This window comes from Emys orbicularis, chromosome 14, assembly GCF_028017835.1.
Source record: "Emys orbicularis isolate rEmyOrb1 chromosome 14, rEmyOrb1.hap1, whole genome shotgun sequence".
NCBI classification, from domain to species: domain Eukaryota; kingdom Metazoa; phylum Chordata; order Testudines; family Emydidae; genus Emys; species Emys orbicularis.
The window spans coordinates 12,585,031-12,610,987 of record NC_088696.1 but is presented as its reverse complement, the minus strand read 5'-3'; the positions used below and the strand labels follow the sequence as shown (position 1 = coordinate 12,610,987).

The 25,957-nt window shown below is 38.3% G+C and overlaps 1 protein-coding gene across 1 annotated transcript in view; it reads left to right on the top strand.

The window, feature by feature from the left end:
• The window catches only part of WWOX (WW domain containing oxidoreductase), a 684,395-nt gene extending 660,838 nt beyond the window's left edge, over nucleotides 1–23,557 (top strand). Inside the window, exon 9 of the mRNA XM_065416514.1 lies at nucleotides 23,369–23,557. Coding sequence (XP_065272586.1) covers nucleotides 23,369–23,557 — 189 coding nt within the window. The remainder of the gene's footprint in view (nucleotides 1–23,368) is intronic.
• The last annotated feature ends 2,400 nt before the right edge of the window (nucleotides 23,558–25,957 follow it).

The following is a 25,957-nucleotide window of genomic DNA, read 5'->3' as shown; positions in this document are numbered from 1 at the left end:
TTAGAGACAGGGAGACTTTGTATGGAAGCACAGGTGCTTTCAATTCCTTCTTCTAGTCAGCTCTGGAAAGAAAGCATGTAAAAGTGAGCTGTTAGCATGTGTGAGTAAACTGTGCTGATAATGTGTGTAGCTGTGAGACTAAGTCAGAATTTCTTTTTTACTGCTTACAATGTGCCAACAGCCTAGGAAAGAGGTAGTGGCAATGCAAATGTCTTCACAAGCCCAATAAGACTAGAGTGTCTCAATCATTTGCAATAAACTCTTTCTGATAGGACTACTGGATTTTAACATAAATATTACTTTTATGTAGTAAGTAAAGAATCTGATTTATCACCTTAGTCATAACAAGCCTCTGTACTGCTTCTCAGCTGCATTCAGAAAGAGAAAAGACAGCCAAGTAATTTATAGTGTAACAGTTTTCTTAGTCCATATACCTCTTGTTTATTGAGAAATAATTTGCTTAAGCAGGCACAAAGTGGAAGGTCACGTGAGGAAATTTTTTATTAATCATGTGCCGAACAGATCGATTGTAATTTGAATACTATAAATCTATCTTGTTAGCATGTTTATTTCTTCATTAGATATTAATTCTGCAGGGTTTCATATATTGTGAAATTGACCTAGACTATACAGTGGAACTGCATCCTTATGTGATGATAATAATAATAATCAGTTGCCTGTCTGGAGCATAGTTTATCACTTTGGCAGTTCAGTACCAATCTGGACAAGCATAGCATCATTTTAATCTCGTGTGTGTGTGTGTCTGCAAGTCCTCCAAGAAATTCAGGTAAAAATACATTTATTCAATTTATTTTCTTTTAAATTAGTATTTTAAGGGATTTTTAGTACTCAGGCATTTGAACCAAACCCCTAGATTTAAACCCTACCCTCAAACGCCAGGGAAATTCAGATCAAGAAATACACTTTGTAGCTTGGTCCTTATCTCTAATTTTAAGCAATTGATTGCAGTATTCATGTAGGGAAGGGATTGGAGGTGATGAGAAAGGAATAAGAAGCAGGAAGAAATGTGAGGAGAAAAAGACAATGAGAAGGTGATGATTAGTTCACTTATCTCTGGAGTCAGTCCATAGTTGCCCATGAATTGCAATTAGCACCATATTTCGTCAATCTTTCATTTTCAAGGCCAACATCAAGTGTAGTTCTGATCAGAGGAAACTGGGTTTTGCATTACAAGATTTAAAATGGTATCTACTAGGAAGAGGTGGGTTTAAAACTCCCTGATAATTATAAAATCAACTTCATATCCAGATCAGTTATGTTAGTACAGCAAGAAATCATGAGCAGGAATGCAGTTGGTCCAGAACTGATGAAGTGGAAGTAAAGGGAGAAGAGAAGGATAGGCAGGATGGGTAAGGGAACGCATCAAGAACAGGAAAAGAATGAGGATGAAGGGAAATGGGTTGCTGGAAGTTGAACTAAAGAAAGAAGCAGGATGGATCATATAACTTCTACTTGTTCCCTAGCATGATGCACCTGCTTCGGGAAAGGAGTTGTTAGCTATCCTTGATCATTATACTAATGAAGAATTCCATTCCCAGGCATGCGAGAAAGCACAGATTTCCAGAAAGATGTTGTCATGTTCTTTTATTAGCATTTTATGCATCTGATGTCATTCCCATCTTGTATTCAGAACTAACAATCGTTTTATAGAACCTGAGAGTGTGAATGCTGGTTGGTGGAGACCAGATATGTGCAGTGCTAGTAGCCATTGTACTTATGTTCGATATGGAGTCATTTGAAAAGGGGGTTGTACAAATGATTGTCAATGATATAACTAGAATAGGATAAAAGATTCAGGCTTGGGCTGCTGCAAGTCACTGTGTGTCTAGAGAACAATTATGAATCCAATCATGCATCATTCAAGGCAATGGGAGTTTTGCCATTGTCTTCGATGGGAGCAGGATAGCATTCTGTGTCCATAGCCAGCCTCCTGTTTTGCACTGTTTCATTGTAAAATAATAAAATTAGCTTATCCGAGACACATGTCTAAGCATTAATCAGGCAGTCCACACCTTTTGGTACAACAATTACATCCCATAGTGTCCACACTGGGCACTGTAAGGAAAAGCTGCATTATGTATGCATTAATTATGTCTCCCTTTTCCTGTAATTTTTTCTCTTCCCTCCTTCTGGTTGGTAATTGTTGAAGATATCCATGTACAAATAGACTTTTCCCCTCATGTCCTTCCTACTTGTATGTTACAATGAAACCTAAGTGACATACCAAATGGTTGCTGTAGAAGTTACTGTGATATAAATGGAAGATTCGGCCTTTGTTATCGGCTGATGAAAGAGGAAATGGAGAGAGGGGAGGTTTTCAGATATGCTATTAACTTGCAGTTGGAAAGGATTCTAGTAGCAACAGCAATGGAAAGGTATATGTTTACCTTTAAATGTCTTACTTAATTTTGTGCACTCATAGAAGTTCACTTTTATGGTCTGCAGTTCCTTTCAAAGATTTCCAGCATTCCCTCTTCAAAGGACTCTTGGAAAGCGACACAGCCATGCCAACTTAGCAGAGAAAATTACAAATTACTAATTTAAGTGCTTCTTAGAATCATTTTCCTTTTGTTTTGTATAATTTCCACACTTATAAAATCAAACTTTCAGTTAAATGTTTATACAGTAATTCAGTCGGCTTAAGCCATCTGCTGGTATGGCATCTGCAGAGTTGTTTTGATGCATACTTAGTATTGTTTCCGTCGTGAGTCTTGTAGGCTTGTATTTTGGTTGCAAAAGGATCATTTTCTTCAGCACAAAAGACGTGCTGTTTATATCCAGGAATCTAATTGCCAGCTTTATTTCAAAACTCAACTTCAAAACAACTTCTTATGCCTCTAAAATCCTTATTCTGATTGACGTTTACTTTTCAAGATGTGTGTTCAAGCTTATCTTACTCTTTTATTATACTTTCCTTTGTATCAGTATTGAAAAAAACCTTTCATTTGAGAAGTGTATAGGTAGGTTTGAAGCATTAGTATTCAGACTTGCATGTTAACAATCGTTATAACACGTACCAGAGGGAAAATATTATTTCTCGTAAATGCTCAATAATTATAGTCTTTATTGCATCAAAACCTGTGTTTTGACAGATTGTGGAAAGCTTTCAAAGCTTGTGTGGGATGGATGACAGATAGCTGCAGGTGGAAAATATTTTTTTAGCTATTGGGTTTTCTCTTACTGGTAATGTAAATATTCTTCCAAAATAACATTAACCTTCCAAACAGGTTTGGTAGTGTACAGTGATAACATCTGTATTAGAAAAATATACCAATGAAATATTTCTTAAAGATTACATCAAATTACTCTAAGGTTGAGGCAGTTATGTCTCTTTTCATTAAGTTGTAAAGTAGGAAAGACTGGAAAATTGCTGCTGCTGAATTTAGTGCTTTAGGTGTAATTTGAACAGGTGTACTAATTTCTTCGTCGTAACTTGTGTTAATTCCTAGTCTAAGAAAAATTAAGAGGAAAGATGATCTGTTATTAGAGTTTACAAAAATTGAATATTTTAACCCATTCACACCATGTGCATACACAAATAAATATATATGTTAATTTTGTAGCACATGACCTGATGGGTTATGTTCAGGGTGTGCAGTGTTTTTCCATTATAGTATATATTGACAGTTTTGAAAATAATGTCGTATGGGCCCAATTTTCAGAACGATGCCCTACTATTTGCAGGTGAAGTTTGCACCTGCAAAATTTTCATCTGCAATCAAATAGTAGGTACCAGTCGCACCTCAGGTACAAATCAGGTGACTAGAGGTATAGATATATTAATTTGCGCTTGCAATTCTTTTTCTTTTTTGGGGGGGTGGGTACAAAAATTCAGATAGACATTTTGCTTTTGCAGATTCTATCTCTAAGCCATTTAGCCATTTTTTGTTTGCACTGATAGCCATGCATATATTTTGAGAGTTGAACAAACACGTCAGCATTCCCTATCTGATTGTGGAAACATTCTGTTCTTCCGTTGAGATGTCTGAGGATCTGTAATTTAAAGAGTCTCTAGAGCAGGGGTCGGCAACGTTTGGCACGCGGCTCACCAGGGTAAGCACCCTAGCGGGCCGGGCCAGTTTATTTACCTGCTGACGTGGCAGGTTCGGCCGATCGCGGCCCCCACTCACCGCAGTTCGCCGTCCCGGGCCAATGGGGGTGGCGGGAAGCAGCGCGGGCGAGGGATGTGCTTGCCACGGCTTCCCACCGCTCCCATTGGCCCGGGACGGCGAACTGCGGCCAGTGGGGGCTGCGATCGCCCGAACCTGCCGCGTCAGCAGGTAAATAAACTGGCCCGGCCCGCTAGGGTGCTTACCCTGGTGAGCCGCATGCCAAACGTTGCCGACCCCTGCTCTAGAGTATCAGGATACCTCTATAAACTTATATGGTTTTAGGGTTTTAATGGGTTTGAGCTATTCCAGTTTGAACACTATGGATGAAATGCAGGCCCTATCAATGTAAAACTTGCATTGACTTGAATAGGGCTTGGATTTCACATGTTGAGTGGAACGGGGAAGGAATATACCATTTCCTTTCCACCTCCCTCAACACTAATTTGGGAAGGTCATTCCATTAATTTAGAAAGCTGTATGAACTGTAAGTGTATAAAATAGACATTTTGCCAACGGTTTTACCTTGTTTAAAGGTAGTGCTTGTTAACACTTTTTTAGACCAGATAGTGAATTAGAGTTCAACTCACATTTTGCTCCATTCAGGTTAATTGCACAAGGCAGAGATGAACAATCTTACATCAAGTGCTGCCACTTTTTATTACTCCTTTCCTCTGTGTGAGAGTCCGATGGTGTTAGCCATAGACAGTGGGTAAACGTAAAAAAAATTCCCAGGTTCCAACAGCATTCCCAGTGCTTAAAATGATAACATCTCTGAAACCAGAATGAACTTCTTAAGTGTGCTCACTATATGGGTTAAAATCTGAATATTGGGCACTTTTTTGTATGCTCAGACCATGATCCAAGAAGGTGGAGCTTCATGGAATTTCAAATGCCCAATGATGGTTTGAAATGTAACTCCTTTTCCCTCCTTTGAAAAATTCTGAAGAGCTGCATTTCTTGGTTTTATTTTAAGCCTGGCTCTTTTTGGACATCTTTACATAGATGGGGGGCTCCTTCACAATGTCATTCCTTGTGAAGACAGCAGGGGTCACTTAAGTGCATTGTTCTGCAACAGTCTCTACAAATGTGTCTTTAGACTTGTCAGAATTGATCTGTCTAAAAATCAACTACAAAAGCAAATGTTGGGGCTAAATATACTTTATTGTTGAGTGAACATGTTGTCTACAACCCAGCCATACTGAAAAAAGTGATCCAAAGTTGGTGAGGAATCGTTAGACAGTTAAGGATTAAAAAAAAAAAAACATTCTAACAGTAAATACATTTTACATATTGCCCCCTGAAAAACATTATGCCACTAAGAATGCATTTTACTTTAATACAAATGTATTGTCCAAAGAATATCCATTCATAGAAATGTAGGGCTTTGTAGCAAAATGGAGGAGAGCTTCAAATGCAAAATGGAGGAGAACTACTGACCATCATGAAGCAAATGAAAGATTGAGATGCTAGAGTCAATTGGCTGGTACCTAGCAAAAACAACCTGACATAAACTTCCCAGGAAGCTAGACTAGAACCAACATTCCTTCCTTCTGGACGGAGAGTACCATATGTGTAGCCTGTTCACAAAATGTACATTTCCACTTTGACCAGCAGTACAAACTACAGTCCTCCATCCTGTTAATTTAAGCTTTTAGAAAACAAACTTTCAGCCCTCCAAAAATGAAAGAATTCATTTGCCAAAAGGTGTTATGCCTCTAAGGCATACCTGAGTAGGGAATTTTTAAAGAACACAACAAACCCTTTTGTACTGGAACTGAAATTCTAAACAGCCAAGACTATTTTTCTAATGTTTGTACTTTTGGTATCGTACCAGCCAGTTCAATTCAATATACTGCCAGTGCATTCTTCTCCTTCCCATGGTCATTTCTTATTCCATTCTTGTCAAACCCAGACTCTTTATAATAGCAACAGGATTAGGAGATGGCATGGAAAATAGAATCCAGTGGCTTTGTGTTAGGGAATGACACTAATTTCCTTGTAAGGAGAAAACTATAGTGGTGGGGAAAATGTGAGCACCCAAAAGTTGGAGACATAAGGGATCATGAAATGGACTTCCTATATTCAACGGCATGTGTAGGCTTTGAAAGGACATTCTTTAAAGATCAGCTGATGTCAGCTATGAGGAATTGCTTTTGCTTTATAAATATTATAGATAGCACATAGAATTGCATCTATTTGACTTTCTACCTGCATAATCTCCAGAAAAACTCTGCACTTGTCTTTTTTGTACGCAGAACCAGAGCTGCCCAGAGGGGGGACAAGTGGGGCAATTTGCCCCAGGCCCGGGGCCCCGCATGGGCCCCCACGAGACTATAGTATTCTGTAGTATTGCAACTTTCTTTTATGGAAGGGGCCCCCGAAATTGCTTTGCCCCAGGCCCCCTGAATCCTCTGGGCGGCCCTGCGCAGAACAGTTGTCTTGTTTGTATCATTTTTCCCCCCTGTCTATGTTGATCATGACACATTATCTTCTTGTGTTGAACTTGAATTCTATCTGCAGTTCAAGTACATGCTTTTAAATAAGTCTCAGAGCACTGAGTTAAGCAGTAGGATCTTCTGGTAACGTCTTTCCTATTCTCACGCTTTTCTCCCATTGCATTAGAGTTCTGTGGCCAGATTAGAATGTGGATTTCAAGAAAAGGAGACTAATGGTTATCACAGATTAGACTGTCTTTTGGCAAGACATTTTAAGAGGTGCATGGCTTAGTGTAATACCCTTGGCATTGTCAGGTTCTTTGGATAGCATTCCGTATTGCGGTGCTATCAGAGGCAAAAAAGAGGTGTTACAGGCAAACACAGAAGGCAGAATGAGCCCAAAATCCTTTCAGAAAGAAAGTAGTTAGTGCTTGGCATGTAGCTAAGCAGGGACATATTAATGACCATTGTAACAGGGTTAGGTGAGAACACTGGAAGGAGGAGGAGGTAGTTTTAGTTGAAACTAAGTCTGATCAGATTTGTGCACATGTATCCAGTTGATGAAAAGTGGATGAGGATCCAAAGGCACAAGTTATCCCATATGACTTTACTCTTCTCTCATTGAATTTGTTGGGAGTTTTTACCCTTGACATCAATGAGGGAGCAGAGGTAGGCCAACAATGAGCACTTATGAACATCTCACCAGGAGCCCTTAGGTTTGAATGTGCCAGTGTGAGGTTTAGGGAGAGAAGCAGCTGCGTGGCTGACTTTCCTTTTCTCCCTTCTGCCATTGCTTGATGTAGGAAGGGATAATGTCCTTTTTACACCTATGGTGTGTGTGTGTGTGTGTGTGTGTGTGTGTGTGTGTGTGTGTGTGTGTGTGTGTGTTACTAAGTTTAGAAGTGTAAGGAAAAATTGAAGGAGCCAGTGCAGACTGAGCAAATGCTGAATTGAAAGAGTCAAAAATGAGGTTTTGGACCTAGGTGGTAGTGTTATTAGCTCAATGCACAATAACACTGTTATTTATCATTAGCTGTTAGGTAGGATTCGCATATGTGGTTTTTAGCAATCCACATTATGAAAGACTTGAGTCTCAGGATTTAGGGTAAAGAATGGGGCTGTTTGTTTTAGAATTCAGACACATACCATGTTTCTCTTTAGTTAACGTTATTTGTGAGTAAACAATAATTTAGTAAATAATAACTTTTCCATCAGCTCCATGGTTTGGTAACAGTGTAAGAAAGATTATAAGTTGCCATTGTACTGCTATCCACTACTACATCATACAGGTGTATGGTGTATAGGACAGGTACTAGTTCATACAATAATATTCAAAAAAGTAATTACATCTGTATTTAGCAAGCTGGATTTAAAATACAAATCAGCAAAATACTCCATGCAAATGTATATTCTCAGGCTGTGTTTGTAGGACGTTATATCCAGAAGAGGAAACAAATGGTTTTAAGCTAGATAGAGATCCCTAAGAGGCATGTCTCCTATTGCACTGAACACATGCGCTGGAGCTGATCTGCCTTTTAATGGTTTCTATAAAGAGATCAAAAAATGTCAAGTGCACTTTTAAAAGTGCTGTTGGTGGTTTTGTAAAACCCCACAAAGTCATATCTAAAGTTGTTAGTCCTTTGGCTCTGATGTGGCCATTGCGCCAGATATGAGGCATTTAAGCTTCTGCGTTACTGCTTTCCATTGGTGAAGTGGTGAACCAATTAACAAATCTGCACTGCCCATCTTGAGCAATGCAAGACGATATATTCCTGAGGTACAGTGCAGGGAGCTGCAGGGATGTGGCTCTGGGGCCTTTCTCTGTGTGATTCATGAGTGGCTCTGGGAGCATTCATGCAATCTAGCTGAGTGTGGGGCTCCAGATGCTGTTGTGCTGAGTGATCACAGCACCTGGAGGGTTTTGCTGCTGGTCACTAGCAAGGCATTGCGAGAGACAGCCCAGGCTGGAGAGAGTTAAGGGGACACAGCAGTCCCAAAGTCCCAGGCTGCATCCCAGGGGGGATCCCGTCACAATGTCTACACTGGAATAAAAGACCTGCAGCGGGGCTGCAGTTGGCCCAGGTCAGCTGACTTGTGTTCATGGGGCTCAGGCAGCGGGGCTTAAAATTGCTGTGTAGACCCACTTTGTAGGGTCCCAGAGCTTGGGCTCCAGCCTCAGCCCAAATGTTTACACTGCAATTTTACAGCCCCATTGCCCGAGCCAGTGGACCCAAGCCTAGGGTGACCAGATGTCCCGGTTTTATAGGGACAGTCCCGATATTTGGGGCTTTGTCTTACAAAGACACCTCTTACCCCCCCACCCCCGTTCCGATTTTTCACACTTGCTGTCTGGTCACCCTACCCAAGCCAGCTGCAGGTATTTAATTGCAGTGTAGATGTACCAGTTATATAGAAGTTCAGACTAGATGATCTTATGGTCCTGTCTGGCCTTAAACTGTATGAAATTGTGATAACACATAATGTAGACAGATATGATACTCTGGATGACTGTCCAAATACAAGAAATCATAGAGGCATGATTGATGAAGATATTGGCCTCCAAAAGCTTGGAAAATAAAATTGTCTTCATGGTAGCCAGGGTGTACCAAGCATAAGGGGGACAGCATGAAAAATGCATGAATCAGAGTGTGGAAGCAGGAAGAAAGCTAAGTGAAAGTAAGCAAGAATGTAGGAAGTGAGAGACTATGTAGGAAAGAAGAGAAAGATCAAGGAAAGCATGGTGGAGCGGTGGTGGGAGGAGGTAGAGGACCATAAAGAGGAACAAGCTTGAATTAACACAGGAGAGGGGAAACAAGAGAAAGGGTTCAAGTTTTGTAACAAAGTCCATTTCTATATGTTTTCCTCTTTCAGGACTCAAATGGATGCTCTGCGTAGTTAATGCTTTAATTTCCTCTGAGAAAGTGGTGAATAATAAGTACCCTCAAATAGGACTCTGATCCCCCCAACATCAGTCATCCGTTTGTAGCCTTACACTCTTGCAGTGCTTTGGCTGAGCAAATTAGCCTGAAGTGTTGTGCCCTTGGCTGGCAAATCCTTTCAATCCAGTTGAATGGACAAAATGAATACCCAGATTGTTCCGATGTCTGTTATTCTCTTGTGTTTATCTGGTTGAGCTGTCAGTCAGGCCATTATAACTGTGGTGCACACTCAAATGCCTTGTCCACTCACAAAAGCCGAGTCTGTTGAGGATAAGCTAAACAAAACTGGAGAAAGACTGTTGACAGAGTTATGGGATCTGGAAAATGGCTCAGGTAAAAGCAGAAATAGGTTTCTGAGTGCTACAGATGTTTCTAATAATGTGTATAGTTTAAATGTATGATGCACTGTTATTGTATGTCTCTAGACAGTAAATAAGTGTTTGTAGAAAATTAGATTTGCATAGATATTCAAACATTCAGATACAGAAGGATTTTGTAACTTAAATGTAAGCGTTCAGAGCATTTACCAGAGGGAAAATTGTTTCGTGTAATTATCAGGAAAAAACACACCGTTTACCAACATAGTTTTACCATGGTACATTGCTACAATGGTCTGTCACGTATGGTAATCCTGCCTGCAGTCGTGACCTATGCCAAGTCTTTCAGAAGGATAGTGGAGTGTGTGGGGGGGACCCATAATCCATCTGGCCAATTGTGCAATGCTATTCATGGGCAAGGGAAAATTACTTCCTTTCCCCCAGGTTGAAGAGTTGATTTCCTGAAACATGAGATTTAATTACCACCACGTTATCATATGAAGCTATAAATGTTGGACCTACTTACGATCACTTCTTTCAAGCCAATGGGTCTACCTACATAAGTAAGGTGATCACATCTTGGCTGTTGATATTAGTCATAAACCAGTTATAAGTCCAGCTACTGTATTTGGCCTTATGAGCACTTGGAGTGGTGAATTCCCCACACTGGCTACATGCTAGATGAAGATGTATTTCTTAGAAATGTAATTTTTTCTCCGGTACACTGAATTAGCAGTGTGACTCTTAGCAGTTTTTGAAACTAATTTGATGGAGAGGCATTAAAACCTGTCATCTGGATATGAAATATAACTTAAATATAACTTATAATTAACAAACTTACCAGGGATTCAGTTTACAGATCTCAGTCCTGGCAGGCACAAAGATGTACCACTTGTCTGAGCAATGAGGAACAACATAGCAGTATGTCCTCCCTTCCCAAAGAAAACCCTTCAATACTTGTCTGTTCAAGAGTTTTCTCTACACACACACTATCTTAGTTTCTGCAACAGGGAGGGAAAAGTGGGTTTCAGGACTGAGTTAGCAGCAATGAGACGGCTATAGCTGCAGCTCCTTGTCAGTCTAACCAAGATGCAGAAGGAAGTTTAAATAATAAATTGTAAAGTTTCATGTCTAGTTGAGGATTTATGAAGGATACACAATCTGTGCAGAAGTTGCTACTGAGAAAATATACCATAATGCAGCAACATCTCTCTTGTCAAAGCATCTGTGTCTTCAAAATCCAAAACCCAGTCGCCTTGTTGGCTGTGATGATAGCTATAATGGACGTTACAGCTATTTTTCATCAAATGCTAATTTATAAGATCCCTAATATACCAATGCATTCATCTGGCAGGGATTTCAGCAAACTAGACTTGCAGAGGAGTACTCATTGAAAGTCATGGTAACTTGCAGGTTGCTGATTTCTCATCAGCACTCAGAAGATAATTTGCAAATGTGCCATTTATCAGTATGTACTTTGTAGAAGCAGATCCCCTGAATTGGACAAATTGATAAGAGTCTAATAAAGAAAGTTTTCCCCAAAATCCATAATTCTGGGTGTCTGTGAGCGTGTGTTCGTGTGTATGTACAAACACACACACATATATATCAGGGCTATCAAGAGATTAAAAAAATTAATCACGATTAATCGCGTGATTAAAACTATTAATTGCGATTAATCTTGTGATTAATTGCACTGTTAAACAATAAGAGAATACCATTTATTTAAATATTTTTGGGTGTTTTCTACATTTTCAAATATATTTGAAATGCAGGTTTTTTTGTACATAATTCTACATTTGTAAGTTCAACTTCCATGATAAAGAGATTGCATTACAGTGTTTGTATGAGATGAATTGAAAAATACTATTTCTATTGTTTTTTACAGCAAAAATATTTGTAATAAAAATAAATATAAATTGAGCACTGTAATCTTTGTATTCTGTGTTGTAATTTAATCAATATATTTGAAAATGTAGAAAAACATCAAAAAATATTTAATAAATTTCAGTTGGTATTCTATTGGTTAACAGTGTGATTAAAACTGTGATTAATCGCTATTACTTTTTTTATCGCGATTAATTTTTTGAGTTAATTGCGTGAATTAACTGTGATTAATTGACAGCCCTAATCTAGAGACAGGAAGTAGAAAGTTTCCAGGGCTGCTGTTAAGATCATTGATTTCTGTGTCAAGGGACAGTAGGTTGAGATTGTCTGTCAGAAGATATGAAGATGTGTATTTTGAATAAATCAAAGTAGAACGTGCTACACGTGTGGCAGCATATGCCACCAGGGAAAGGGACCAGTCGGCTGGGTCTTCCCTCCTGTCTTCTGGAAACATTAAGATTTCTGGGAAGCCAGGAAAGCCACATAAAGTCATTTCCCTGGAGATGATAGAACTTGACTTGGCGGTAAGTTCGCATCTCTCAGACCACAAGACTGTGAAGGGTGTATGGCAGAATTTTCCCAGACGAGGAAACCCGAGACAGCAGGATCCCTTGATCTTATGATTCCTCCTAACATGCGTTGCTGTCTTCTACTGAAATTTGACTATCCTTTTTTGTATTTATAACTGAATTTTACTGGAAATAATCTTAAAGTAACAGTACTAATGAGATCAGCCTGAAACCTTAGTTTCTTTTTTCTCTTCCAACATTCAGCGTGTAAGGTCCTTGAGACTTCTTTTGCAGATTTTATTTGTTATTTAAATAAAAGCTGTAAGGAGTCCATTTGTCAAATCACCATATGTATCTAGCATTGCTGTGAGCATAACAAAGGCTGTGTTGTACCGTTGCCCAGCAGAGCCAAGAAACCATGCAAAGTTATTGATAATTGATTCAATTTTATATAGGTTCAAAACTAGCTTTTCCCTCCTAGTGTGAAGGTAATGGGTTTTGTCTGTAGAAAGATAATAATCCTATGAACCACTTCTACGCTCTCTATTAGAGAATAGTACAGCTTGCACTTGAACATAATGCCCATGTCAACTCAGCTTTTTAAACACTCATCTTAAAAAAAGTCTTCAAGGACTAGGAAGGTTTTCCTGAGACTTCAAGTTAAGTTGGAGGAAATGAAAAAGTCACGAAGATACTGTCAATTAAAGTGTTTATCCTGATATACCTACCCTGGAAAAAGCATCTTCAAACATGAAAGCTGTTTTCTTTCCATTAAAAAGTTTTCATTGCATTTGGTTTCCATAGAGACTAACATAGCAGGGTTTTTTTCCCCACCGCATTAAGGAATGAACATTTGGTGTGCTTTATTTCCCAGCAATGTTCTTCAAAAGACTCTTCATTTATTAAAAAGAATAAAAAAAAGAGAACTAAATTGAAACCTTGCAACAATATCTGTATGCTGGAGACGACTTGATTTACAAGCTTAGGTAATTTCATTTTTGTTCACACTCCTCCAATTGAAAGGCTTCCCCAAACAGTATTACAGCAATGAAGGAAAGAGATGGGGAATTTATCAAGCCATTTATCAAATTATTTTCACAGTCTATCAAAGTTACAAACACACTAAAGAGGAAACACAAAGGGTATGTTCAAACAGGAAAGTGTAGCAGAGTGAGCAGCAAGTCTGCAGGGTACCTTCCTACCACAACCACAGAGCAATGAGACTGCCAAGGCTGCAGGCTCTTAAGCAAACCCATTTCACCCATTTGAATGGGCTGATGTAACGACTATCTATAAACTAAATCCTGAGCACTGTAGACATTGGATAATTACTTGATGAAGCAGGTATTTGAGAAAATGAAATATAAAAACCAATTAAGCAAAAGATAGATCAGAGCAAGGAGGGTGAAATTCATCTCTCTACAGAAGGCCTGGGTAATGTCTATAAGTCTCACTTAAACCCTGGAAACAGGGCTTGAGTAGCACTTAAGCGGTGCAGGTCCTCTGCACAGGGGTGAATTGCATTCAGGGAGAGAAAGAAGGGAGGGTGAGAGAGAAGGGCAATGCACATGCTTCAAAGAAAACAGCTCTAAACTAAGCATCCTCAACAGCAGGTCTCAATAGATGATGATGTTGACAAAGAAGGGAAAAGGAAAACAAAAAACAACTGAGATTGAAGGAACCAGTCTAGTAAGAAATCTTTAATTTCTAGTCAGCTTTAAAGGATTTGAGAAGGTTGATTTTTTTTTTAACAAACCAGTTCAAGTACATGCCTTCAGATTATAAAAGTACCTGAAATTGCCTAGAATATCAGCATGCATAGCTTGTTAGTATTTACATATATTTACACAGGAAAACAAGAGAAAGATCTACAGTTATTTACAGTCTACATAGGAGAAGAGAAAGGCAGCATAATTGTATTTCCTAAAATACAGTAGTTGAATAGTCAGCACATGCATATTAAGATATATTTGCATGATAGAACGCAAATGTTTTAAGACATACCTTTTAAACTCTCTATGCTAAGGTATAGCATAATAAAGGTAATTTTTTGTTTTGTTTTGTTTCTATTCTATTTGCATCAAGTGCTTTAAAATGTTCACTAACACAGCGGCAGCATTATTTACCCTGGCAATTAAAGCGACAGTACACACAATAATTTCCTACTAACTAGCAACAAGCTGCTGGTGAATGAAATATCTATTGTTTCTCATTATCCATTGACCAACATACAGGGATCTCTCCTTGTAAAGGCAGTGCCTAAGCTATCACCATTAATTATAGAAGTAATATAAATAAGACTCTACAGTATGTACTAAATGAAATATTAACAAGGCCAGTGTCTTTGAGCCTGAAAGATGCACTAACAGGGCTCACTTTACAGCAGGCTAGCTATGAAAATCACATGTACATAATACAGGAGTGCTTGGCATATAGCGCTAAGCCTAGACAGTAGAGGCCTGTTTACTAGATCTGTATTATTGCAAAATACATTCCCTTAATTAGTTTCTGGAAGACAGTTAGTAGTTAATTTCTAATCATGATATGTCCCCATCATAACACCCTGTGGTTTTTTTCAATGCATTTTAGTGCCGAGCTGTATATATGTATATCAACAGACAAAAATCAGTCCTTATCGTTAAAACCTAAACAAACAGCTTTTTACATACTTGTCCTGAAAGGTCACTTGCTCAAAAAGCATATTGCTGTTTGTTTTTTTTCTCTCACAGCTGAAATCATATTCAGGCTAAAATGATTCTGTACAAAATAAGAGAGGAAGCCAATTGTTGGTTTCTTCTGTACTTCGATGACATTCTTTGCAATACTGTGCATGAAAAAGGTCTTAATTCTCACCAGTAATAGTATTAAAAGGCTATATAAATATATACAGCATATACAGGATTGTATGTATACGTACATTTATATAAAGTGTATATATATATAATTAACGTTAGGTACAGCAAAAACTTAAAACAGTTCAAGTCACCATAAATTATTAATTGAAACCACGTGTCAACAAATTCTTCTTCATTTCCAATTAGCTTTGAGCAGTCACATATATCTGAGCATCAATGGACCCTATTCTGAATGTTTTAGTTACCAGTGTATCTGATTTTTCTTTGTGGTAAGTTACACGTGTTACTGACAAGAACTCTGACCTGTGTGTCAAATACATGTTTGCCCATTAATATCTGGCTGTATATTTCAGTGTGATTTCCAATATGTTCTTGGGAATCCCTTTTTGACCAATTGAATGTTTTGTGCGATGTACTCCTTACATGGGGTGTTGGTACAGATTCCAAAAGCTCAGAAAACAGGGGAAGGGAGTTTTACCAACACAATCTACCCCTGATATTGCTGCCTTTGATGCCCAAGAGTGACAGCTCCTTGGCACTTTGCCCTGAGTGCCAATGGCAACTTTTGGGAAATGGAACAAGGAGTAAACTTTTTGGATATGAATGTACCAAGGTCAACCTAAGCTTGTCCCTGCCCCAAAATGGAATGAAACAAACAATGCTAGTTCTCCGACAGTAACTCTCAAATCCCAAGAATAGGGAACAATATGAAGTAGTACACTGCTGCTAAGCGCTATGATACAGCAATAACAGACAGGGAGGAACAATCATCATGTCCATAGTCATCAGTGGGGTGGAATAATAATTTACAAAAAATCAAGTGAAAACAGTACCTAGTATTTTGGAGACAAAAATTAAGCAGGGTTGATCACTGTGAAAGGCTGAGCCCTGTTAAAATGCCAAATCAGCAAGCCCTAAAGTACTGCTGCTGTTTAAATGCTGGTTGTACAATCTCCCATTGTCTCTCTTCAAAAAGTAGTTAAAGGTCAAGGAAATAGTTTTCAGAAACAGATCACCCACTTTAGTAAGATATTTAGAAAGAGGAAGAGATACATTTTGGGAAATAGGTAACTTGCTATAAGTATCCCCTGTGCAATTTGGCCCCTTGTAATATATGCAAAGGTGATGGAGCAGTGAACCCATCCAACATCCTCCTTTGTGCTGTTTCCTTTTCTATCATCTACTTTTGGGATGCTCACCTGTACTTCAGCTGACAAGTTTCTCAGGAGACACACAAATTTGTATGAGGGAGAGCATTGCTAAGCTCCCTTTTCCATTTGAGTTGGGCAAAAGACCCTTCGGGTGTGAGTGAGATCAGAATAGGGCCCAATGTTGCAAAGGATTTAGGATTTCATACTGCGGAACGGTGGGGTTTCTACAATAAAGAAAAATGTGTATGTTAAACATGTCTTTTATCAGATATTTTGCCAACCTGGTTCTACATCTTCTAAGCACTTTAATAATGGTTTATAATATAATACTTTACACTTAGTGCTTTTCATCCAAAGATTTCAAAGCACTTTACAGACACGAATTAATCCTCACAACAGCCCTGTGAGGTGGGTAAGTAATATTACTCCCCCCATTTTACAGCTGGGGAAACTGAGGTGCACGCAGATTACGTGACTTGCCCAAGTTCACACAATGAGTTAGTGTCAAGGTCAGGAATACAGCCTGGGTTTCCTGACTTTCAGTCCAGTGCTGTATTTTACTATGGAATAAGGGTAGGCAATCTTTCTTTGACCCACGATGTTGGGAGTATGTAGTTTTTAAAAACAATTCATTGATATTATTAATATCATATTGACTTGCATAACACAAACACCAAAGTGCCATTATCAAAATACATTTATTGCAATGGAAACATTTTCTTTTGCAAAGTTAAAACCTAGAGTGTAGTTTAAATATAACTGAATATACTGAATACCATTGAAATAATCACTCGGCCTTAATGCCTCAGCAGTAGAAAACAAATCCTCTTTTGTGAACTGCTGCTGTTTTCCTAGTCAGGGAATATAAAGTATTTATCTGCTATAATATATGTAAAGTGTGCAGAGGTCTTAGCGACTGGGTGTAAAGTTACCACTTGAAACCAACTAGGAAATATTTTGCAAGTACAGAAGCCTTTCTATTTTGAGTCTTTGTTGTAAAATATTTTGGAGAATTAATTGAAAAGGAATGGATCAGAATAAATAAGCAAATCTTATAGATTTTAGTTTAAGTATTGTATTGTCTTTTAAGAGACTACACTGGTTGATACAGAGGTTTTCTGAGGAAAAAGAGATTGCAGCAATTTCTCTGGTTTTGATGTGGTTCAATAAGACCTTTGAAAAGGTTGTAATTACAGAGCCAGTTCAGGTCAGGTTTTCTTGCTGTCTGTTGGGTATAGGTAGCACCTTGAGTGAAGTGATTCTTATTTGTCATTCAATCAGACCTGGCAGTTCAGAAGTGGCATTTTTTGATTACAGATATGGTTTCAATTTACCATATTCACCCAAGTCTCTACTTCACATTTTTCTATTGAAGAAACAACCCGGGAGTCCTATTTTCTTATTTTACATTAATACATATATTCTCAGGCCAACAGTGTCATTTGGGGAGTGCTATGGGTTGGAGTACTGTAGACAGAGGTAAGCAGTTCTGATATAATGCCATGTATGAGATTAAAAACTGTACACTGCATTGTACAAGAGAAAACCATCTGAACACCATTCCCACTACCCTTTGGCAGCAACAACATGCATTTGAAAGAGAAATGTATTACTTGTAATAGTATTCTTAAAAGTTTATTTTGATTGGTTTTGATTTTTACCCCAGGAGGCTCATTAATCTTGTCATCTAATAAGGAGGCCTTAGCAAATAAGGTCCTAGGCTAAGTTCCCTCATTTCCCACTGGCTTCCACAGCAGCTGATGCCACTCAGAAACTCTCAAGATTGGCCTTTAAAGGTGCTTCAGGACATTGGGAAATCCTGTAGGCCGAATGAATTGCTGATGAGGAGTAATGATTTATAATTGCTAATGTTTATAGAGACGTCTGCTGCTGTGTCCATTGGTTGTTTTAGGCTATGCCCACATGGACTTGTGAATCATACAAAATGAATACCAATTTATACTTACTATTTTGAACATTTTTAATGTGGTAACTAGAGAAGGGAATGGGTGTATATTGAGAGGAACGTGAGCTAAAATCCAAGTTCTGGACATCCTTCACTTTGGGGTTACTAGAAATTCAAACCTAGATTCAAATTTTGTGACTTGAGCCACAAAGCCTCTTCTTTGAAGTTGCAATCGCAAACATTACATTCCCAACCATCTGCAGCATGCTTTTGTGCAGGCAGGCAGTCTGGGTTGGCATGTATGTTTCCAGGAATACATCATGTAGTTGGACCTAGTTTGCATGTGCAGAACCAGGGTTGTAAAGAAATGATTGGCCACATTCTCAGCTACTGATTTACCCGAGCTGAAGAGATGGCTATATGTGTATAAAATTGTAACAGCAGTTTTAGAGTCCGCTTTAGAAAATGTGAAGTTGATCATTCGGGAGGTGATCTCCCTACACGTTGTTTTCCAACTAGGACTTATACAATAGACCTTTCCTATGGAATCAGTAATTACCCAGTGCAGAGATACCAACAGATAAACTACAAAACATGTTTCCACCCTCTACCAGAGTGACTTTAAGCTCCATTGTAAGTGTATTATTCAGAGGCATGGAGAGGGCATGAAAAGTACCATTTATTCCATGATGTGGAATATGTGCTTATTACCTCATCTCTCCACTGCTGTATAATAAATTATTCCAGTCTAGGTGGCATGTTCACAATGCAGCTGTATTAATCTGCTGTTTTTTGCATCTCGAAAGTGTTTGCTTTGCCTAATAGACCTGAGATGAATAACAAGGAAAGCTTGAATAGTTTTAAGGAAGCACTTGCCTTTTCATTTTACCAGAGCTGCTTGCTTTGAATTTGGATCTTGTCACAAGTATTTGCCTCTCTTATAATTTTGAATTCACATGTTTCTAGTGTCCACCTTTCAAAATGCACTATGTCACACTTGCCCTTAGGATATTTGCATACAAACCCTTACTCTTAATTGTTCATTACAAAAAAAAAAAAATCAAATATTTTTCAAATAAGTTGATTCCATCTCCCTTGCTTTGCAATGTTCAGTGCTATTGGTATGCCATTAATACTGTTTAGAATGGTGCCTATTCATTTGTGGTTGATGAATATATGGGTATGTTATGACTTTTGTTTCTTTTATTTATATGCTTCATTTTTAAACCTGCTTCAGAACAGGACTCTAATTTTAGGAAATAAACATGAAAATAGACAAATCTGAAAACTAAACATTAACTGTATACTATGTTTTCTTATCAGGAACATAAATAGTAATTTAGAATACTAATGGGTGCATTACATATATTAATGAGGTTTTTTACCATATTCTGTCTATCAAGAACTCCTTTTATTTTACCATTAAGATACTCTATTTTCATTTGTATTCAGTGCCATCAGCTACAAATTGATAGCTAGCAGTTAGCAAATAAATGCCTACGAACTTGTAGCTACTTAACATTTTTATCCCAACAAAGGATTTTGGAAGGATGGATAATTTAGATCTTTGAGGCTCAAGTATAAATAAACAGAAACTACTTTATAAATCCCACCCTGCTGTAGTTTAAGATTGTACTGCAAATCTGACAAATGATTTGTGAAAGAGAATGATGAACCCTTATTACCAAGACACTCTTTAACTTAAGCCAAAACAAGATTCCTGGGTAATTTTATATACACTATAAAGATTGATGGCATGGGACTAGCCTGGCAGCCTTCAAATGTTTGACTGGATCGGAAATGGCATTCAGGCATGATTAAAGATTCAACTGGGCTTCTCAGAAATTCTTTCTCCTGTGTATTCATCATTCTAACTCACTGCCTTTGTTACAGGTTAAAGATGGTTGACCCCCCAGCTTTGGTGATTAGCACCACATACAACTGACAGTCTTCTGATTAAAAAAAAAAAAAGTATTTAGGTTGCCCAGACCTTCTATCATTGTTTATAAGTTTTCTTTTTAAATCACAATAGATCATGGACGTTTGTGACAACTGACAAGCTCATTGTTTAAGACTTTTTTAATGGAGTTGTTAACATTAATTCTTTTATATGGTACTTTAATCTGTTTCAAATTATGTACTGACATGGCACAAACCGCTTTGGCATTGGAAGTCATTCAACGGTGATTAAAGTGCTCTTTTTAGCAGTTTAAGAATGTTTCATCTTGTATCAGCAGTATGGAATTGTTTACTAATTAGATTCCCTGACATCCTGTTTTGTCTTATGCTGATGATATGTGAACCGGAAAGCTGATGAACAAAAAATTAAAACTTGTTATTAAACTGTCATATAATGGCTTACCATATAAAGGTGTCACTCAAATGACTGTGTTGATGAAGGATAAACAATGTTTGCTGAGGAAAAAGTGTCCTCTCAATCCGTTTAAATATGTGTGGCTGTGTTGGCATTTTGAGGGCTCTGCATTATAAACCCTTCCTAAAGCACTTTGGGTTCCTGTTGGATTTAAAGGGATACTTTGTCCCCTCAAGGCCTTCTCACTCAGTAGGGCAGCATGGTCTAGTGGCCTGAGCACAAGACAAAGAGCCAGGAACTCATTAGTTCAAATCACTTTTTTGACACTGGCTCCTTCTGTAGCTTTGGGCTAGGCCTCTGTGCATATGTCCACACTGCAATTAAACGCCCATGTCATCTGACTCGGCTATAGGGCTGTTTAATTGCGGTATAGATGTTTGGGCTCCTGCCTCCCCATGGAGCCCAGAGCCCAGGCTCCAGCCCAAGCCCGAACATCTACACCACAATTGAACAGCCCCATAGCCCAAGCCAGCTAACATGAGCCAGCCATAGGTGTTTAATTGCTGTGCTCATTTCTCCAGAACAGCCCACGTAATGAGCACAACATTTAGAAGTTGGTGAAGTAGCACTTGACCCAAAAGCAAATGGCACATTGTTCATAGTAGGAAACAGTGGAAGCTTGAAATGGTAAAATATTGCAGTCTTCCAGCTGCACGTCCTTTATCTTCACTTTAAATAAAGATGCCCGTGCACCAGCACTCATGTTGTGTTCACTTGGAGCTTAGCTTGTGTCAGGTTTACAGGATCAGACCCTGAATTGGTATCTACCAGTTACATTATAGGATATTTGGCCCCTATTAACTACTGAAGATTTTGTTAAAAAGTGAGTTAAAAAACCATAAACTATAGTAAACTTCCATTTTATGAATGAGCTCATTTCTGACTGAATCTAGCCTGAGCTAGCTAGAAAGCAGCTTTTCAGCCACAGTATAGTGATTAGTCTTTGGCATTGAGCACATAAGTTTTATTTGACTCTTATGAAAAAATCCTATGGGATTGAATACAAAAACGATAACTTTCTATGGGTGTTTTGAACCACTCTATGCAATTGGATAGAATGATCATACCTAGGCTGTGCAACTCTACAGAGAGCCTATAATTCTCTATAAATTATATTACTTTTATTGTAATTGCTGTAGAACCATATTACATTGTAGTAGGTATTATTGCTACTGGATTCTACCAAACACATTTATAAAGGCATTGTTTCCTCAAATAAATGATTTGGTTTAATAAAAACATTTTAATATTTAGCAATTTAACCTGAAAAGGTTCTTTTGGTCCAGAAATAACTATCTTATTTTTCCTCATTGTACCAGCCAATATTGGTGTTGTTCCAACAGACCCTTTCTAAGTCCTCATTCTCAGCTTATTTCCATTTTGAGTGAAGAATATGGACCCTAAAAACAATTTAATATGCCTTTCTTTGCCATGCTACATAATTTGAGAACAAAGGAGAAACCCAACTTGAGGAGAATTCAAGCCTTTTAGACTCAAAGCTGCCATTGAAAGATGAGAACATTAAATATGTGGTTTGGTTGCCATTCCACCACTGGCTGATTTGTTAGTAGCATTGTGAGATGCCACAGTTATAACCATTGGAACCGAGAGAAGAAAATAATTGGGAAGAAAAGAGAGGGAAGCCCATTCTTGCCCCCTATCAAATCTCATTTCAGTAACATCTGTTTTCTCTTTAGTTACCTTTTCTATCATACTCAATAGCCTCTCTATTCTGATTCTTAATTAGTTGCCACATAAAGGACTATGATGTACATAAATAATCACAAGATGTTGGATAAACTGTATTGTTTTTAAATTAGAGCTGCGCACACGGTTTCGCAATGAGCTCCATCCTATTATTTCTAATTATAGCTGGCAAAGCAAAGTGGTTTCTTGCCCTCTTTACAGCTTTTCTGACAGAGCTTTGCCAATCCTGATGATGCAATATCCCACCACATGCACATACACACTCACTAAAAAGTTATGGCCTCAACTGTTAATCCCTCAGCTTTCCATCAGAAAAATTCAAAGCGATCAATTTTCCTCATTGGAGCTTAGATTTTTGAATAATAATAAAAAAAAGCTGCCTCCACAGCTCTAATCTATTTGTTATATTTCTTAGTGATTTATAAGATGCTAGAAGTAGGTCTTAGAAGGATGGCAAAACCACTGGAAAGCACTGAATCTCTGCAAATTAAGAACTACACTCTCTGTGCGCAGTAGATAAACATTCTCACACAGCAGTGGTGACAGCTGCCACAGTAAAATTGTTGACCAAAGATATATGGACAGTTTGGGCACAGATCCCATTAGCACTTTACATGATAGGCCTTAATTGGAATGTCCGGGTTAATATTGTACAAGAGATTTTAAAGATATAAAATACGTCAGTCTGCATTGCTTATCAAAACTAGGAAGTGGGGGGTATTAAGTAGTTTGGTAAGTAGTTTTTTTTGTTCTAAAGGAAAATCGGGAAGGTTTTACATGACGTGTGTTGCTTTTAAATCTTTGTGTTTGTTTCACATAATCCCAGCTGGCCAGATCCTGAAGTTCTTACTCAGGCAAGATTCTCACTGAAGTTGCAGAAAGTTTTGTCTGAGTAAAGATGGAATAGACCTTGTATTTTGAGTTTGCTTTAAGAGGTGCAAAAAAAAAAGAAACAAGGTCACCAAGGTGTATTCAAATTGGGTTCCAGATAGTAATGTAGTGTCTTTAACACTTCCATCCAATACCCTTAACACTGTCATGCTGTGAGTTACCTGTGAGTTGCAATGCTTTTTACTGGTATTTTAATAAGACACATGGCTTCATAGGACCACAGTCAAAATTAGAACTATAATATGTATTTTTTTTTAATTCTAGCAACAAGGAGCTGCCACAACTGTCTACTGTGCCACCGCTCCAGAGCTGGAGGGCCTGGGAGGAATGTACTTCAACAACTGCTGTCGCTGTTTGCCATCACAAGAGGCCCAGAATGAAGTGACGGCTGCAGCCTTGTGGGAGCTAAGCGAGAGACTGATCCAAGAACGAATTGGCAGGCAGTCCAAATAACAGGGAGCTTTTGTAAGGATCAAAACACACAGAGTATGTGCACGCTAGAAAACTGCCAACTCTGGAGCCTTTCCAATCTTATCATCTCGAGGGTTTCCATATACCTCAGATACAGATTAGCTAGTGTTAAATGAAATAATATCAGTCACAACATAGTGAAAAATGCTAAGTACTAATGGGAAGTGGGGAATACTGTGGGTTAAAGGGACAATATCGCTTTCTGGGGTTTAGTTAGTCTTGGTTCTCTTTCTTTTGGTTATAGCCCGTTCAAAGTGTAATTCAAGGAGGCATCTTTTGAGTTATTTTAGAAGAGCAATGCAAAGTATATTTTTTGATGCTTTGATTAATGGCTACATGGATAGCCCAAAAATAACATGGGATTTCCTCTATATTGTGGAAATTATTTGCTGTTAGGTCAGGAGATGATAGTGCTGTTTATTCTTTTCCCTACTAAGTTTTTATTGGGTGTGGCAAATAAAAAACAAAATGAATAGTAATAAAGAAAGCAAGCTTCCCTGCCCTTGGCCGCTGGCTGCAAATATAACTGTGCTGTCTAGAAAAGGAAGGTGCAAGAAGACATTTGAACAGAAATGGTAAAGTCAGATTTACTCCACTGCTAATTATTAAATATGCAGGTTTTCCTTAAAAGATTATGATAAAAGGTACGTTGCAAACCATTCCCTAAATATTGTTGCTTTAGGAAAATATGATGTTGTCTCCTTAAGAACACACAGGGTGTAATCAGGGGTTTAAAAGTTGTTCCTTCCATTTCTTGGTTCACAGTTTTAAAGAGTTTGTTTTGTTGTCTTTGAAGGTTCACAGTTCTCCAAATACTGCATCCTGTTCAAAATTTCTTTTTTTCTTTCAATTTAAATTTAATAAAAGAACATGCTTGAATATTGTCACCTGAAGAGAAAGTTTGTCTTGTTTCTGCAAATGTTTTAGTTCCATTTTTTTTTTAGAAAAGAAAACTTGAGGAAAAATAAAGAGCTTCTTGTCGATGCCATGAAAACGCTGTTTTTTTTCTTGTTTCTTTCTGAGTTCATATTTTGTTTTTTGTGCTTTGTAGCTGTCTTCATGCCAAAAAGTTGTCTTAAGCCATCAGCATTCCAGCATCATTTTTCTATAAACAAAACAGAAATAAAGATTGTAAATAGAACCTTAGTTCACTCCATTATTATTCATGTTATTGATAATTGTTCTGTCTTCTATGAGTTTCCTCCTCTATATTCATGAAGTGGCTTAGATTTGATTAGCTGGTGGATGTGTGTTAAAACCTAACAGCACACTGGTCAGAAATAAATAGCCTGGTATCCTCCCATCATAATAAATGCCCATTTTAATAATAATAATAATACACTTTATTTTGAGTGCTTTTATTTTCAGCTTGTGTGTAATCCGGTCCAGGATAGAGAAGACTAAAACGTTGCAGCGCTGCACAAGGGCTAGAGAGGGCATTAGAGGTGCCCCCCCTTTTTGTGCCCACATACAGGCGCTGATTACATTCCAAGCCTAGCACCAGCTGTAGACATGGGGAGCTGAAAATGGGGGTATTGCCCGCCTTCTACACCAACCAGCAGAGCTGGCCCTGTATGGGGAAGCAGATGGCACACCTTTTCAAAGGGTGTGGCAGCAACCATACTCTCCCAGTGGTATTTGGCCAGCTCAGCTTCATCCCCAGACCAGTTCTCCAGCCCCCATATCATTGCCTTCCTTCGTTTCCCAGACTGGTCCCAGAAGAACTGATGGTTCTTGGCTGTTTCTCTACCTATGTCATGACCATCTCAAAGGGGCCATGCAGAGTATAGGAACTCCATATTGAGGTCATGCAGTATTTATAAACCCTGCATAATCCACAAAGTACATGGAAATGGCTTTCAGTAAGTAAATAATTCTACCCCTTCCCCACAAACTATTTGAAGCATCAATCCCACCATAAGTTCGGTGTTTCTAGGGCAAGTCATTTTGGAGTTATGTGAGCCAGAACAAACATGAGGAACATAGTCTAAACGTGTGATCACCTCCTTTTTTTAATGCTTCATATTTCCCAAATGCCTTGTCCAGTTTGCATCAATTTTTTCACATAAATTAAACCCTAGCATTAAATCATGCCTGAAAATTTTCAGGGAGATGGGTTTAGTTTTGGAAAAATTGAGTTCGGGAGAGGGTCAAAACCATTATTAACATGGACGGCTACTTATCAGGGGAATAGAAACTATGTAGCTTCCGTCATATACTATCCTAACAATTGCATTGGCTTTCTAGTTCCTGGCAAAAAGGAGCAATCCAATAGAATACTAACAGAACTAAGACACCAGAGAAACACTGTGACATAGGATGACATTTTTGGGTAAGTTATGAGGTGTAATTAAACATTACTGAGTGCACTGATATTCTTCC